This window comes from Aphis gossypii, chromosome 1, assembly GCF_020184175.1.
Source record: "Aphis gossypii isolate Hap1 chromosome 1, ASM2018417v2, whole genome shotgun sequence".
Taxonomy (NCBI): domain Eukaryota; kingdom Metazoa; phylum Arthropoda; class Insecta; order Hemiptera; family Aphididae; genus Aphis; species Aphis gossypii.
In genome coordinates this window covers 20,038,669-20,058,694 of record NC_065530.1, presented here as the reverse complement: position 1 = coordinate 20,058,694, position 20,026 = coordinate 20,038,669, and the positions used below count along the sequence as shown (strand labels likewise).

The following is a 20,026-nucleotide window of genomic DNA, read 5'->3' as shown; positions in this document are numbered from 1 at the left end:
GCTATATTTATTGTTGCTACTACTCGTATAATATGTATAACATACAACTACCTATATATTTTATTTAAAAATAATATACTATATTATTTCAGTGACAAAATATATTTGTGGATACTTCTTAGTTATTACGAAATAGTTTTGAAGTTTTCGGCAGGTTATTGGCATGTGTAATGACGTTTGTTGGTAACGTTTTTGATTAGAATAGATTTCATTTTGTACTTGTTTGTACAGTTTTGTAAACTTTGTCAAATATTTTATGGATCTCTTGTACATGTGATAAACAAACATTTAATACATGTTATTGACATATTATAAATACTATACTGAATACAGCATATATATGTGCACCAATGCAATTCAACTTCGAAACTCCATTAACATTGTCCCAATGTAAAACAAATGGTTAAATACATTTGCACAGAACATATTACGCTAATGTATTCGTTTGAGTAATACACTATGATACAATACAAAATGATATTGGGAACATTATTTTTTATTTTTTATTGTAACATTAATTTTAACTAGGTATCGGTATTGCCAATTAAAACATTATCCTTATCTATTTCACAGTATTTGAAATAAATAATAATAATATAAAAAAAGATTGGTTGGGAGATCCGATAATTCGTATTTGTCTTTTGTCCACTTCAAACGTTATCTTAACGAGATTAATTAATTATAAATTCATGTTGCTGCAGCATTTACGATTGAACAGAACAAAAACTTGCAATTGCTAGCCCCCGCCAATTTATTATTATAAAACGCTCGTTAATCAACGATCTTAATGTCTTCTTGAAGAATTTTAACGAGCACTCGTTAAAAAATAAAAAAAATATAGAAGTTGAACAAAAAAGAAAGTGAACTACTGTCTTTTAGGTGGTTGGATAATAGGGGTGAGGGGAATGAGATTTTACTTATTATTTGCAATTTGTATACATAAATTGTAACGAACTGAGAAAAAACCTATTAAAATTATTTGGAACTACTAACTTCTGCACATGGAATGAATTGAATGTACATTTGGAAATTAACCGTTTAAAATCGTAAGGATTATTGTCCTAAGATTTCAAGTCACGTTGGAATAAATTGCACTACCTTAGCCCGCTGATTTATAACTCTTCCTCAATTTATAGGACTTTACAAACGTCCATTAAAGGTGTTCTGTAGAAATGTTTCTACTCTCATTGCACTTAGACCCAAATGTTGGGTTACTTTTCATCATCTCCTTTGCCTTATCCCATTTAGCTGCTGTCGGTTACCCGTTTTTCTCTTTAATCTTGCTTTTGCAAATACCATAATATTCTCACTAGGTATTGCGTTTAATATAATACGTACCACACAGTTTATATTACAGGAACAATAAACTTGAAAATTGGTCGAATTCGATTATTAAACAATATGAGTATTTGACCAACCCCATACGAATTATTATTTTAATAAAAAATGCTTTTTTATTTTAAATTCTTTTTCGTGTGCAATTTATAAGTTTGGAATGATTTTAATTTTAATACTGTTAACATGTTTATTCAAAGAAATCTTTGATATATTTTCTAACTTGGGGCTTACAGTCGCTTCACTATAAAAATATATTTAGTAGTAATCCTGGTATACCATGGTAAGAATACATAAACCGTTCTTAATATTAAATAGCAGAGTTAGTAAATTACATAATATATACACATTTATTTTGATTTAATTATATGTATATACAACCTATAGTAAAGTTAATAGTTATAATAAAAAAGTGAAACTTTTATTTTGAAATAAATGTAAGCAAAAATCAATGTTTCAGTATTCGACATTTAAAAATTCATATTTGAGAATCCAAATATCGACTCTTTAAAAATAAAGCTCTTTTTGTCTCTTTAATGTACAATGAATGTTATCCAAGGAAAATGAGAAAATTTAGCTTTTCTTTTAGCTCATTAGTGAAGGAAATACGATTTACATGTAGAGTACTTCACATAACGTTGTTGGTTTTTTGTAAAATCCTCTTGAAGTGAATGCAGTTTCTCTTCGATAAAAAAAAAAAAAAAACGATAGAAACGTATTATAATATTCTACTCAGGTGCTTCGGTAGGTGAATGGGTAGAACAGTGAGTATATAGTAGTAAGAAGGCCATGGTAGATATTGCACTAAGGTTTATTATTATTATGATTATGATTATAATGTTAGGTTGCGGTAGCTCTTTTTGAAGTGGCTTATTATTATTATTATTACGATTATTATTATTATTTTTTAACTTCGGAGAACGAAGCGATGTGGTGGCTTCATTTTGATTCCGAGGGGTTGTAAACAGCAGCCGGCGGTCGGTCCACAGTCAAATTTAATGAAACGCATAACTTTTAAAACTTTAGCCGGCAGCGATATTAAAACATAGTGTGCGTGTGTGCGAGTGCGGTACACCCCGTTATTTATTTATATCAGCAAACTCTCTTTGATGTTATAAAATGCAAATGTTCCCGATGTCTTCGTTAACCTCCTACTCGTTATCAGACCTTTGCTTTGGAGAAAATAGTGTTACTATTTGATATTTATTTTACGAATCATTGTTAAACGTTTATCATTGATATCATGTAGGTAATATTGGTAAAGATTATTATTTTATGTTTGCCATGCATGGCCTTTTTGATGATAACTGTTCGAAAGTTATAAGAAAACTACCAAAGGTTTACCTTTGATAAATTATTATTATATGAATAATACTACTTATGTTACTTTACTACATTTATATGCCGAGAAATTGAGTGTATTATCTATAAAAAAAATAAACTTTTTTTTTAAATATATTTTAATAATTTTAATATAATAATAATAATAATAATAATAAAAAAAACGTGAATAATTTAAACCAAAATTCAACAAAGATTTAGTTATTTTAAATGAACGAATGAACTGCGTATAAGTCAAACGTGAATCTGGCTTTGAATTTAAATAGTTGATGATAAATGAAAGTAAATCATTGAATAACGGTTGTTCAAATGTCAATAACTTATAAAGGTATTTAAATAATAATAAAATTGATACAAATCAATACTAAACCAAAGAGAAAAATGGTAATATCGTATTATATATTCGGTGTAGTGTAAATGGGATATTATATAGAGTATCGAAATCGTTGAAAATTATGATGACTAAGAAAATCATCGGGCAGAATAGATGAAATAAATGTGTTTATGTAAATAAAACTACCTACGTACTAGTTTAGTGTTTTATTATTCTGGTATTTTGGGTATTTTGTATATCGAAAACGAAAATGGTTTACGACTTTTTTTTTCATAGTAAGTTAAATTGATCCAACTGAACAGATTGTAGTCCAAGTTGATTTATAGCAATTATTATCATAACATCCCGTGATATCTATTTTATAAATATTGGACTATTCCAAAAGGCTACAATAAATTATTTAGTCTTTTGGTTTCTCGTCCGTTTTTATCTTTTATGCAAATACTCATCGCTGGTACTGAATAATTGTGCGTGAAGTTTCCGTTGCGTCCAAAAATAGCCATCTGGTGTCCATGGCACGTTCATTTAGATGAATGAATTGTAGCAGATTATTAAACAATTCCGTTTCGAGTCTTCATCGTGAAAATTTCTCAGCGCATTTTTAGTCTGGGAAATTATTTTATGTAACTGATGTTAAACTAACATGATTTACGTGGGTGAACATACATTGTAACGAGAATATACATATTGTTTTTATCATTATTATTATTATTATTATTATACGGTAGAGTAAAGGGTTCAAAATGATACTGTATATATATTTATACTAGTAGCAATAGTTGTATACATAATATTTGTGTTGTAAGTGCTTAAACAAATAATAAACTATTATTTATCGCCGACAATAGAAATTTGTATTACCTTAATTTGTTTTGCATACACGTTGATTAATTCAAAACGGTCTACTCGGAATTCTGGCGGGTGAGTACTGCATAATACATATAATATTGTAATATGCTCCATGAACGAGAATTAATAATTTTGTTTTTTTTCTTCTTGACACTTCTCAATATTTGATTTAACGATCGTTATATTATGTAATATTATTATTGTATGACTTCAATGGAATGGATTTTTCGTGTTTATGTGTTTTTTCCTTTTATTATTTCATCGCAAACAGTTAACGTAATTTATAATTATTTTATATCATTCTTTGAAATCGTATTTTATAATATTATATAAATGTATATGTACTATGATTATTTTATTCGATTCCGTGTAGACCATACTGTCCATACTACTAGAAACTTGTTGAAGAAGTATAAATATTTTATGCAAACTTAAGAGGGTCACAGATATGTTTATATATGTATAGAAATCAACAGTTGATTGGCCGTCTGTATAAGAGCGGAGGTGAAAAAAACATTAACGAATGCCAATATAAGAATGATTTAATAAAAAATATTATGTCGATCATCATCATCGTCGTTAATATTTCGCCCAGTTTGCCGACGATGTGATCTAATGAATTACTCGTGTTCATTACGATGGATGTCGTTTCGGCGTAGTTTACGCGTGGTAGAGCATTATTATTTTCCAAAGTTTAATATTATTATAATATTATGGTCGTCGGATAAATCGTTTTCGCACTGACGACGTCAAATTGGAAATGGTGCTTTTGGAAAATAATATCGTTTTGAATTGAAATCTTTGCAATGCATATGTGCATAAAATAAGAACGCATAATATATAATATATATATATAAGTACGAAACAATATATTATCCGGTGAAACTTCTCGGGGCGTTAAACGTTTTTCATTCTTGGCGATTGACTATATACTTCTTCTACCCGCTTTCGTATACCAGCAACATTCAATTCCGACTATAGTCTATGTATACTGGTACTTTTTTTTATGATTGATAGTTTTTCGGTAGCTTCTCTCAATCTCACGTGCCAAATATTTTAAACACGTCATGAATATATCATTACTTCAAACATCTATGTATGACTTGCGCAAACACTTTTACGTTTGTCGGTTGTTCTCAAAAAAAAAAAAAAAGTCGGCTGTTTGCGAAGCAATATTTTTAATGGCCTTTATACGTATGTAGTTTTCAATTTTACCATTCACTCCAAAAGACACGATTATCGAAATTCGAAGTCTTTTGTGTTTCTTAAAATATATATAATCGTGTGCAGACACACATAAATACGTACACATATAAGTTCGTATTTTATATTAAAAAGAATGAGGTCATGTTAATTTATTGTATATATTTATAGCGTATTATAATTTTTAAGGTCAGATACAGATAACTTTAATTTATCTACACTTGTTAAAGTGAATGTTTATTTTATGCCATTTATTAAATAACACATAAAAAGTTATAGCTAGATTTAAAAAAAAATAAATTGGTGTAATATAGAAAATACATTTAACGGATTTATAGAATTTATCTATCTTTTATTGAATTACGAAAAAATTAATTTTCTACTGAATAAATGTAAATAATGTTTAGTGAACAAATATTATATTTCCCCAACATAATAATATATTGAATGGACTAAGAAATTATAATTTTTAATAACTAACTCCTAAAACCGTATTTAGTTATAATTTAAAATTTATCAAAAATTAATAAAATAATATTGATTAAAAGCTCTGATAAAATAACAAGAAGTACAATAGCAATAATTAAGAATTAATTTTTGGTTCTCTGGATAGTATATACATTGTTGTCTTTTAGAAATTATTGTTTGAACTATAAGTACTAAAAATAATAATAATAATAAATGTATTGCATTAATAAAATACAGTAAAGATGCATAAAGTGTTAAGTTATATTTTTCTTTGTAATTATATTATATTTATGGATTTTTGTGTATACTTTGAAAAATTAGTTTTCTGACGTAATATAATATTTATTTTACAATCGGAAAAATATATAATTTTTCGATTGAGTAAAAAAAAAAAATAAATTGAAAAAGAGATTTCAGTATTTTAATTTTTTCACCACAAAGAGGATTTGCCGTCGCCAGGGAAACGTTTTAAAACCGTCGTTTTTCATGCTAAAGTATTGACTGGAAATCAGCAGTTAGTGGTGGGAGGAAAGAGGGTTACGTCCCTATTAACGGTCGGCATTGATACCAGAAAAGGAAATTTAATTTTTTTTTTGTTTCAAGTTTAATTATAAAATTAATATATAATTTAAAGGAGTTTTAGTAGGTGCTTACAGAGTATAAACAAAAAATCAATCCATAAAACAAAGAAATTAAACGAATGCGTTTTATAATAAGTAATAACCAATATATTATAGAATACCAAAAATATAAATAAATTGCCACATTAGTTATGAATTATTAAAATATTCATATTATCTATAATAGTTACCACAGAAATCATAAGTAATTAGTATATTAATTGTATAATATGTACGCGGTGACAAACTATTGTAATTCGAGATACATATACGATCAGGAACCATTAGTGAATCCTATGTTTGTATAAACATAACATATTATAGTGTACTTAATAGGATTATGTTAATGGGTATTCGAATATATTATTGGTGATTATAGAAAGACTCAATACTTATAAATAATTTCGTAATGTTAAATGTCGTGATGATATTATTATAACCCGTTAGAAAATCACAGGTAATTTATAAGTAAGAGATAATTAATTGTTAGGTTTATTTTACTTTTTGTTAACACAGCAAATCTCCCGGGACGGGCAGTCTAATACTTAAATTAATATTTTTTAACTAAAAACAAATTTTGTACATGTATTTAGTCGATAATAATATTAATACGCATTAAAAACCAATAAATAATTCATAATCTAAAGTTCTTGTCAGATAAATGAGACCCAAGGGACACTAGAAATAAATCAGTTGGGTCTACGCCGGACACAGTTATATAATATATGCACTTAATGTCATTGAATCTATAGTTGTTGTTGTTTTTTTTTAAATTTATAATCCTAACATTTTTTAAAAATTTCAAAGTGAAAAGTCAGTACAATAATACAATAATAGTAACAATAATAACAAAAATCGTAATGTATACAATGAGTTTAATTTTGCAAATATAATCGAAGTAGAAATGATCAACGTATCATATTTTCTGACACAACGTAAAATGTATAAAATCATTTTTATTTTCGTTGACATTAAACAGATACTAGTGTTGGCTGATTAAACTTACTCTAATTGTTTACGAACGGTTTACGCGATAAATTCGCGTCCTTTTAGATTCGTATTTACTACACGCCTTAATCCACAACAACCGGCTTAAATGTAGTTTGTATCAGTGCATACTTTCCAAGTGACTTCTTCAATTTTAATCAGTTTTTACTGATTTTATGTACATTTTCTGACATCTTGTTAACACGCAATATCATCATAGTTACAATGATTATTATGATTACACGGCGTAATATATAGGCATTTTAGGTACACCTTATTGTGTGTTTATTTTCGGGTGTGCCGTACACTATTATAATACTTGGTTGGTTATAAAATACATCAAAGAATAATATTAAATTTTATTCATTGTAAAGAGTAACTAAAACCATTTTATCTAATCCACTATCTTTGGATTAATTTCTGCGCTGTTTTTCTATTAGAATAGTGAGTCCGAATGATTATAAATTCCGTACCAGTCAAACTCACTGACTATTTGATGACAATTATTTAGATAATTTAGAATAATAATAAAAAAAAAAATAGTATGCTTCAAAAATGAGATAAACTAGTACAAATAAATATGAAATTTTTGTATTATGATTATATAGTAACAAAAACATATTGAATTATATAAAACTAACTGTGTTTGAAATACGATTTATATGAATACTGCTTTTGTTAATTTAAAAATAAAAAATTGTCTTATTTGTAGAAGAGCTCAGAACTTTAAAAACCGAGATAAAAAAAATATTAAAACTGTTTCATATGTGATTGTTATGGTTTTCATTATGGTGAGTCGTTGGTAAACAAAAAAAGTTAATTTTAATATCCGTATTTATAATGTCATTATTTATTAAAATATTAGTGACGTATTGTTCTTTGTTGGATCGATAAATAATCACTTATCTTTAAATGAAAATTCAAAAAATAAATAAAATTGTTGATACTTTATATCGAACTTGAATAATTAGAAAAAAGTAATCCATTTCCGCGTATACGAGACGTTATTAAAATCAAAATATTTTTATATATATTTTTTATTACATTCGATGTACTATGTTGCTATTTCTTTATCGATTAGAGAAATGCGAGAAATTTTCCGTAAAATTGACATTGAAGGTGATGGTGTCGTTGGTATTGTTCCTAGTTTTTAATGTTACTGCCGCCACTGCTGTAGCCATTTCGCGCACAGCTACTAATAATTACATGCTATAATATTATATACTTTAATGCTATAGTGACTACCATATTATACTATTATTACCATTACTACTGCTACTACTACTACCATGATTATATAGTATAAACTAATACTAGCACCACTAGCACTACTAACTGGTATTACTATTACTAATACTATCGCTATTTCTACTGCCTCCGCCACCGTACACCTCGCCCGATTCCCGACACGCATTTCTTTTTTAAACGTTGTTCCGCAGTCCGGAAAAAAGCACTGGCTCGTGAAATTGTTCGTTGGCAAAAAAAAAAATAATGAAAAAAATAAAAAAAATGAATATTAAAAACTCGACGTTAGCGTGAACGTGCGCGTGAGGGCACCAGAGCGAGCGGGGGATGAAACGGCGAATACCAAGTGTTACCCTGCCACGATCGCTCGAACAAACCAGCTCCTACCCTTCTCAATCTCTCTGCTCCTCCATCCCGGGCGTTTGTGCATTACACCGGAAGCGGAACGATCACATACACGCTCCGATGAAATTATAATGTCGAACGATATTTTCTTTTACTTCAACCATGTCCACCTGTTCATCAGCATCCGTCACTGGTGTCTATTTCGATGTTTCTGTATTTTTCGATTTTTATTTTATTTTTAGCGCGATTCGATAGGTCCTCTTCGATAACCGTTGTCGTTTCGCTAGCTATCCATTTTCGTTTTATCGAAATGGTTTGGAAGCGAGTGCGATAAGAATATTGTTGATCACATACGATCGATAGCTACGAATTCACCAATTCAGTTTATCATTAGGTCGATTTTAAATGTACATAAACATAAGGATGTCAGGACTTAACAGTCGGGGTGTGTAAGTGGTCATTTTCATGAAACCATTATTAATCGTGTTTTTTTATTTAATTATGACTTTGCTATTTGAGTTTGATGCACCATATTATCGGGTCGATTTAATTTTTATTCAGCAAGCTGATTTTTGTGTTAGCAATAGTCACGTGCTCTGTAGACTTGTAGAATTGTTTACGTGTATTTTACGGTTGTGTGTATTTTTATTACCAATTTACGACAGTTACCGTAACTTTAATATACGATTTTTTGTTGGATAATAAATTTCGATTTCCAATGAAATGGGATATTTATCTTTCTGACTTGTTTATCCTAAATTGTATATAATGCATTTTATCGCGTAATGACAATAGATATTATAATAATATCTGGACAGAGGCCAACCAAGTATTATAGTTTAGGCGTTAAAATGTTTTTAAAGCTACGATATAATATATGACATGATGTATGTTTATGACATTAAATACTCACAAAAGAGGTTTGTTTATTTTTTATTTTGTTTATAAATAATATTTTATGAAACTTTTTTTGTATATATTATTAATAGCTTTAATATATTTTTGAGAAATTACAATAAGAGTGTAGTGGAGGGATTATGTACTGTTTCATCACCTATATAATATAATAATATGATAGTATAAACCTGTATGCGTTGGTTTATTATTTAAAATTAGAAACGATTTTTAAGTAGGTACAAGAGGTAAATTTATAGTTAAAATTATGTATTTATTTTTATTTAAATTTGTTTTTTGAAACCTTAGTTGTTATTAATAAAATAAAAAGTTGGAACTTTTGTTCATTAATACTCGTATGTTAAGACTAAATTTGTATATTTTAAAAAAAAATGGGATAATTATTTACAAAACAAGATAGTTTAATTTTTAATTAGTTTTTTAACTAACTCTATTATGAACAGGATAAATTTAAAACCAATAACTCAAAATATATTAAATATACAATTTTTTTATAAGTTGGATTTTAAAAGCACTTAGATAATGTCCACTGAATATCAGGATAGATTTAATTATTTTACATGCGATTCATACAATTTTAAACTTTGTTATAAAAAATAAATAGTAATACGTCTGAACATCGTATCATTATTTCAGAAAATATAGTTGAAAATAATTTTTAAATTATGTGCCATCTTAACTGTTTCCGTTACAATGAAAAAATAAACACACAACTCGTAACAAGCTGAATAGAATTGTACCAAGATATTTGAACAAAATAGAATAATTATGTTAAAATTTATGAAACGATATTTTGAAAAGCGGCCTATTATAAAAATATATTCGAAACCCAGGATTCAAACATGCTGGACATGACTTTGAATTTATAAAATATACATTTAACCATGAGAGATAATATTAATATAACCTTGTGAACTTCTGAATGAACTGCATCCCTTATCATAATTTGATTTAATATGTTATCCACATAATTTGAAAAATGATATATAAAAAAAAAGTATTCGAACTATTTAATCAAAACGTTAAACATAGCACACGTTATGAACGTAGCGCGGTATATCTTGTGTATGTTTTTCTTAAAAGTATCAATCAGTTTTGCAAATTATGTTATAATATAGTTAATATTATGATAATATATTGATTAAGTACTTTTGAAATGTAGTGATTTGCAAAAAAATAAATTCTACGAATTTGTGAATGACACGAAGATATTATATTAAATTTTAGTTAATAATAATTAACTACCATAAAATAAAAATAATAATAATAATACTATTTATAAATATTATGATAAGTTAAATTAAAATATTACTTAGTTTTAAATTTACAAGTGATATATTTATATTCAGTAATGTTAAAATTAATTAATGTTATTTTTTTCTGAGAGGGTATCTCTATTTGAAAAAAGATTATCGTTAAATGTTTACGCATTAATTATTCAAAAATAATACGTAAATTAAAAATAAAAATAAAGTTAAGTAATTAAAATAATAATTTTCTTATTAAATATTTATATATGTTTATTTGTAATAATAACGTATTAAAACGTATCTTGTGTTTATAATATTATGAAAAGTAAAACAGTATACTAAAAGATACCGATCCTTTGTTACAAATTTACAATAATAGTTTATACTTGATCTAACAAGAGCATATTATGTAGTAGTAATATCAATATGCGCGTTCCAAGAATACTTAAAAGTTTGTTTGCAGCCGATATTTAAAACGCAAAATCATTCGATTTTATTAAAAAAGAGAGTTGCAAAAGAAAACGTGCTACCTAATTGGTATGGAATTTAATTTAATTTTACATTAACTCTGGATTCATTTGTAAGGAAGTTTAAACAAGTTTATGAAAATAATTTCATCGGCGTGCCTACATAAAAAAAGTATAAAACTATGGAAACTTCAACAAGATATAAGAAAAAGGTAAAAAAATAAATAACTGGGCATAAACATTTCTAGAAATTAATAACGTTGTATGATTATTTATTTTATGTATATAATTGCTATTTTCAATTCTATTAAAAAAATATTGACAATCTGAATCATTATTTGTAACGTCTCTTACGCTAAAATAACTATATATATAATATATTTGAATAATATATATATATGAATTAAATTAGTATTTAAATATATGCAGAATATTTATAGAGCTACAATTAAAGTAAATACAGCAGAATGAACGTTTATGGAATAATTTAACTAAGGTAAGCTTTAATATTTATCTTATAAGTAAACATTTTGGCCAAATCATTTCGCAATAGGTTCATATTGAAAAATATTAATTATTTTAATTAAATTAAACACTATTGGCGATTCAGTTGGTTATATAATGAAATTAATAATTATATAATTGTGATAAATTTCAATTTAAATTATCATCAAAACGTCATAAATATAATGTATATAGATATAATAGCATATTTGACTCTAACAAAATAGGAAACTGTTTTTTTATTATTGTTATCTATGGCGTGAAGCCTATTACATATTCTACTACATTGTTAAAATATTTGTTATTGATTTTGATAGTAAAAAGAAAAGTCCATTATAAATTATTAAATCAAATGCAATTTTATAGAAATTACGCATTATCTACATTCAAGTAGTGTTTGTGACCTACATGCATTTTATGTTTGAGGTTACAATAATAAGAGTAATGTTTATTACATTTATGATTATTAAAATTGTTATTTTGATTGAATTTGGTTATAGTTATTTATAGAACACGACTCGATAAGGGTATTTATCAGAACAAATATTTTTAAAATACTGATTTATTCCTACATTAAATTCGGTTTTAATATTTATTATCATTATGAAAAATAATGTTAACAATTTATTAGTTAAAATATGTATATTGATAATAAATAATAAAACTGATTAGGCATAATAATTTTATAATTGTAAATTAAAGACAATTTAAAAATATACCATACTATATTATAGGTAATGGTTTTTTATGAAAAATATTTTGTTTATTTAAATAATTTAACTAACGTATTAGTATTATATTATTATATAAAACAGGACAAAATATTATTACGTGGAGTTTTGTTACGAAATTTTAGATAAATTCAGGTCGTATAGTCCTATACCTGATATGTGCATTGATATACATAAAGATGTTTAATAGTGTAACGTTATGCAACATTAAAATCATTCGACATTATATAATGATCTGAGCATAACTATATAATGATACAAATTAACCAACGACCAATTTAACGATATCGTATTATCATACTTATGAGTTATGAGTAGAAAATTTATTTTTCCATGTGTTTTTTGCACCGAAAAAATATAAAATACTGAAAAAGAACCTGCACCCAATCGCACACAATTTTCGCTGAACCTATTCAATTCTATATAACATTTTATTACCCTAATGGCGTGAAAACGAGCGAAACTCTGAAACAAAAGCCTCTGGAGATGAATAATTCTGGTAAATATTACTTCTCTTCTCGCATGTTGTATATGTATAGAATACGTGTACACAGCACCAGCACATATGCTTTCATTATTGTTATTTTACCTATATACACATACACGCTCACAATATATACGGAACTGTCGTATAATTTTATAAGCCCCAGCTGCCTCTACCCAGTTTTGGATATCTCATTCGACATAACACGTCGTAAAATAATTCTCTCGAAACTTCTAAGTCTGGCTTGCGTTTTGCAAAGTCACCGAGTGTTTTTTTTCTGCGTTTGCTTTTGATCAACGTGGAATCGCACTACAAACTTTCAGAAAACGTCGTGGTATACTAATACAATATACCTACTACAGATGTGTGACTTTAGCTCTAAAAGTTTTGCAAACAGTCGTGATGTACATGTTCATGATCGACTTACAAACGTTTGTGTGGAGGAAATTGGCCAACAGGTGTGTGATGGGTTAGGATGGTCTGGGGTTGAGGTACGAGTTAAAGCGTCACCGACGATATGTCGAGGTGGATAATATGACAAGACATATAATACAGTTACCACAGCGAAATGTTTAGCGATTCATTTAGTTTGACACTCGAAATTAGTCAACGTCAATGACTGTGGAAAATGTTCAAAACAGTATTTCGCTGCTTGATGATGTATCACTGTACTGTACAACTTTTATTTTTTAGTTAATGAACTAATTTAAAAAATACAATTACATAATGATATAAATTCGGTATTATAATGGATGAGTTTTTTTATTTATAACAGTTTGTCATGGTATCATAACCAATAATAAAAGTTCAAGTACTATTAAAGTGTTGGTAATAAAATAAGATTGTTATTATTATTCAACACACGTGTTATGAAGCTAACGTTTAGGAACAAAAAAAGCTGCATTATACTTGAATATATAAAACAACAATCATCGATTTCATGTGCAGCTGTACTTGAATAACAATAAAACTGTATTGCAAAGGTAATGGGAATAAATAAAAACTTTTTTTTTTGATGTTGAAACATTTAAATTGTTATCGAATTCTAAAAATATGATATGTCTATAAACTATAATAAGATTAACAAAAAGTTGTAAAACATAATTTTTAAAATGTTTGAATAGGTACATGTATTTATGGTAAAATGAAAATGTTTGTATTCATAAAATCGTTTTATTTTTTTATTGGTTATAGGATAGATAATATGGTTTCTAATACAAGTTAGGTATAGAGTAAAAGTTAAACAAAATTATTTCAAATTAAAATCAGCAGGATACTTTAATAGGTACTTAGATACCCTTAAATTTTATTATTAAAATAATATATCAAATAATACTATTTAATATTTAAATTATCAATTATGTATATAAAAAAAAAGATAATATTTATCATATTAATATTAGTATGTATAATGTATTAGATGCATATGACGTTTCCAAAGCAAATATATATTTAACAAACATTTTATTTCCTTGTATAAAAAAATATTCAACATTATGTAACTATGAATTTTATTTGTTATAAAAAATATCTTTAACTATTTTGTGTAGAGATGTTTACAGTTTTTATTACATATTTTAATTGAATTGGAGTCAACATAATATAGTCTTAGTAATAAATGAAAAATAAAATAATTTTTTTTCAAATAGAATAATTAGACTTTTGAATGTAAAAATGAACATAGTATTAATTTAAATATTTTAACCAAGCGATTTAATTTTTTACCTCAATGATTTTCTTTACGTGTATTTATTATGATAATTATAGTATTCTCGAAAAAAGAACACCATAAGAATATTTCCAAGAATAATTAATAATATCATTTTTTTTGTTTACAAGTGCTTATTATTAATGCAAGAGTTTAATTATGATATTATGATAGTTTTAATATGTATTCAAACTGTTCCTGGTAAATTTATTTTAAAAAATGAGATTTTTCATTGGCAAAATTAAGTCATCATGTATTACTGAATAATAACAATAATAATAACAATAAAAGTTAATATAATTGTATGAAATATATTATTATGGTTATTAATAAAAATAATTTAAATATATATTGCACGAAAAATAACTTAGTTAAAATAAATCTTCAGATTCGTGCTACCATAAACTTTTGATATTATAAACTATAAAATTTGGTTTAAATTATATATTATATAGGGTTGAGAGGAAATAATTAACAATATGTTATAATATCATTTCGAGTAGATATGAAGATCTAATAGTGAGTTTCAATTGATTTTATCATATCATCTGGTGGAAATAATGCTACAATTTATTCAGTTGTAATAAGTTTCAATTATTTTATAATTATTTATAATAATTGTCTGAACGTTTGAAATAACTGTACAAAACATTATTTTCATTGCTTGTGGAGATTTTGGTATTGTAGGTATTATTTGAAATAGAAGATAGAAATAAATATAATAAGACCAGCGAAAACAAGAAGGTGAAAATGAAATGGATTTTGGACGGAGGATTAAACAATAGCAGAGACTGAAACGGTCTTTCGTGATCCTATCTAGAAAACTATCATTTCGTCTGAAAAAAAATGTACGTAAAGCACGTTCTAAGTTTCTCTTTATTGTTTTCTTTAAACGAACGTGTCTAAATCTACTTTGAGGAACATGTGAAACGTTGCTCTGAAAGATAATGGAATTATAAAAAAAGTCGTCCTTTCTACAACATTACATTGGTGCCGTCTTTAATAAAAACAAAATAGCATTATAATACCTACCGCATAGTCTATAATAGTCAAGAGTATGCTATATAGTAAGTGAGTATTATCAGTATATACAGGTTACGGTGTTATTATGAACATGTATTATAGGGTAGAACCAAAAAGGTTTTTAAGTCCAAACAATAATATTTCCTAGTGCCTGCAATACATATTATATGGTACATTATTCGACTGAATATCAAAATATCACGATAAATAACAATTTATATTCCACTTTAGATTTATATGAGTAGATAAGATTATTATATTATGTTTATTTACTGTGGACGCACAGACGCCATCGAACGATGGAAGAAGAAATTGAATTATCCAATTATTAGAAGGAACATTTTTTTTTGTGGAAAAAACTTTTTGTTCCGGGCTTTAATTTTTTATTTTTCACACAGATAAACAAAATATACTTCATGGATATTATAAGATATGAAAGTGTACACTGTATAGTTTTTGTTCCACTTTGTTATGATCTTGTGTTTTGGAGAAAAATGTTGATGGAAGTATAATATATATATATATATATGAAGTTAACAATAATTTACGAGTTGAAGAAACTTTCGCACTACAAATATTATCTCCGTGGAATGTCGACCCTTTTTAAATTAAGCCAAGACGAATTTAGCAGTCAAAATATTCGTTTGTGTCTGTGATTTATAAAATACCGAGGAAACTTTTGTATGGTATAATATGGTACTCTTGGTTGTGACGAAGAAATCATCTACAGCGGTCATCGAAGAATTCTTAATGCAGCAACTTAAGAATTATAATGTCAAGGATTACGAAAAAGTTGAGTAGTCCGTAGAAGTTACTAAAAAGTCATTCGTAATTATGATTTATGAACCGTAATGAGAAAAGAGATAACAACTTGACTGGTGAACAATGTTTGATTATGAGTCGATTTAACCTCTTTTTACGATAGCATAAGCTGTTTGATTAAAATAAAAATAAAAAATATGCTGTAAATTAATATACTATGCATTATAATAGCTGCCTGTACACAAATCAATCGTAATAAAATCAAAAGTGTATTAATTATTTACTAAAGAAAGTTATTCATAGCATTGTAGCTGTGTAAATTGGATTTGAAATTTAATTTGAATTCATGTTGTGTATACTGTGATAGACTCGCGTTAATCTAGGGTTATTGAAATTTGTTGCATTCTTGATTAATTGATTATACCAGTTAATGAGAAAACGATAATTAAAACATATTTTCTACGCCTGAGTTGCACTGTATCAGCTGAAACTTTTTCAACTTTTGACGTTTTTTCCAATTTCCAATTGTTTTTTTTTTTTTTGCTATGAGTAAAGAAAAAATAAACTCGGCGCACTTTTACAGCTATAAAATAATTAAACACAATGAAATATGATGAATTTGAATTTTTAGATTATCAACCTCGGGGTATTCGTGTATTCGGATTATAATATATAATGACTAGAGCTGAAGACTATAATATAACCATCTTATTGTTCAACGTCATGTTCATACACAAAGTTTTCTGCTCGTTTAAAGCTGTTTTCAGTTTGACTATTGGGAAGGAGAATAAGGGAATATTATCGTTAATAACACTCATGTCTGCTTACATAGCCGACGGTATATAACGAGTACACGGTGGAGTACCTTTTAGTCTGCAAATAATATTATAATAATAACAGTAATATGGGTTTGAAGGTTTCGAACGTTATTACATTTAGAAAGAAACCGCCTTACTCAATATGCTTTACTGCTTTATGCCAGATCAATATAGCGATTTATTATTTTCTACTGTTTTTGTTTTTCTCGCATTTATGAATAACTAGAGTGAAATAATGGGTCTTATATAAAATCGAATCATGTATCGTGCTGATTTTGCAGTTTGTAACCATAAATAAATATGTATATAAAATATATTGCGTGTATATATATATATATGTATATAAGTACTTACGATACACTGCTGGGGACCCTGTCTGTTGGGAGACATAGCTTTCGCCACCGGTTTTGACCGCCTCGACATATTTAACTTGCTTAAATCTGCTGACTTAACGTCTTCCGAGCTTCCAACTGTAAACAGAAATTAATAATTAAATATTATTCCAAAATATAAATCCATTATTAGCTAATTTTGACTGTTTATACACAGTTTTCAAATATGTATTATTAAACTTATATATAGTCGAGTCTCGATAACTCAAAATTTAAGAGAGTTAAAAATTAATTATGCTCATGTATTTTTCGAGTTACAAATATTGCATTGAGGCATTGAGTGTATAGGAATTCCCTAGGGACAAAAAAATCGAGTCATCGAGGTAAAAAAAATGTTACTCATATTTATGTATTTTATTTCATTTTTCTCTCGTAAATTATAACAAAATTAGACGAATCGTGAAAAGAGAAAAAAATTCAAGAATGAGAGTGAAACTTTTATTGAAACTTTAATAAAAATAAAACACATCAAGTGTCAACGTTAATTTATCATCAGAGTCGAGCACATAAAATATAACTACGATTTATTAAAGCAAATTCATAATTAAGTACAATAATAATTACCATAATATTATTATGGCAGTCGTATTATTCAGTTCAATTGCATTTTACGCGTTTGTGATGTATTTTTATATATATTTATATAAATGTTTTAATGATGTGTGCAGACGGTAAACTTTGATGAGACATATTTCGTTAATTATTACATTCCAAACTGACATATTATTACTATCATCATTAGGTATACTTCAACGACATTTGTTTATAATGATCATTTTTCGTTATGGATGGTTAGCTCCATCTTCTGCTATAAAACTTGGCCAAATGCGGTTAAATTTGAGTTGATCAGACACAGAACACGTACAGACACACACACACACTCACGCATTAAATCGAAGAGATAATAATCCATTTTGCACGAAAAACCGTTCGCTCCAGGTATTTGCAGAGGGAAATTGTCAGAGTTGTTGACAGAGTGACAGAGTATAAAGACGATATAATATAGAGAGCAGAGACTTTGCTCCGACGAACCACGAGCATATAATGTACCCACAGCTTCCGCGTGCACATAATAATGTATTATTGTGTGTCTATATTAAACACAAGCACGCACGAAGGAGCACCAACCGAATACTACGAACTTATATTCTATTATATAAATATATGCATATTATGTGCAATATATTCTTCCAGGTTTACCGAACCAAATGTTCACATCGTTCCAGGTCGACGGAAACGTCGGATGATTTACCCCAACGTCCCGTCGAGAATCTCGCATTGCGGTGACAACGGCTATAGTATTATTATTGTGTTGACGTGAAGGAATCACACACTCCGCAGGTATATTATTATATAGTAAGACGTTATATGGCCACGAGTACACAGCCGTTGCGAATTGGGTTAGTCTATATAATACTATATAATTATAATGTTATTGTCACTTTGGTTTTATTGAACGATCCGAATCAGATGCGGTTCGGTACCAGTGTATTGATTGTAAATCAATGGAAATATTATGAATAACAAGTGTTGCAAAAATTAACAAATATACATCTCAGTCGTGTCAGAGTTTGATGGTTCATATTATAGTGACTTCATAGATACACCATAATGACGTTAGCATATTGCGTTTTATTGAGTAGGTAGTTGGAAATATAATACTTAATTACTTTAAACTCTCAAAATAACTAAAGGCAATACACATTTACACGTATTTGTACTTTTAACAATATCATAATTTTACAGCCATCAAATTAACGTTGATTTGACGTTTTGCCGCTGTATTCGTTTATATGGTGACGTTGACAAATTAAGAGTATACCCCACTACAGTTCTTCGTTATAAATCACACAAAATATATGAAGACGGTTTGTGTTGTATTTAAGTATTTTACTGAATCTCTAAAATCTCAAACGTGGGCAAACAAAAGGGTTGTGTATTTTCGCGCGATGCTTACATTTCACATTTGTATGACGACGATGAAAAGTTTGACTTGTTTATATACGAACTGAGATTAAACCTAATATTTGAGAAACTAAATTTCATCTGTAAACTACAATAATATACTAAGCTCATTTTGTTCCGAAAATGCGTGTGTGGAAATCCAAAATCGAGTAGCTATACCAATAATCATTTCGATTATTACGAGTATTACAGCTGTACTTACAATTCTTAAACACACGTGGATCGTCTAACGAGGTAATTTAATATTGTTTCAGATAATCACGGCTGAGCTCGGACAATA

General features: G+C 27.4%; 1 protein-coding gene across 3 annotated transcripts in view; it reads right to left on the bottom strand.

Annotated features, from left to right (window-relative positions):
- Positions 1–20,026, bottom strand: part of LOC114126242 (serine-rich adhesin for platelets) — a 238,023-nt gene that overhangs the window by 72,601 nt on the left and 145,396 nt on the right. For all 3 annotated transcript variants that reach the window (XM_050198246.1, XM_050198249.1, XM_050198248.1), the window contains exon 5: positions 17,744–17,859. In XM_050198246.1, the coding sequence (XP_050054203.1) occupies positions 17,744–17,859 (116 nt within the window). The remainder of the gene's footprint in view (positions 1–17,743; positions 17,860–20,026) is intronic.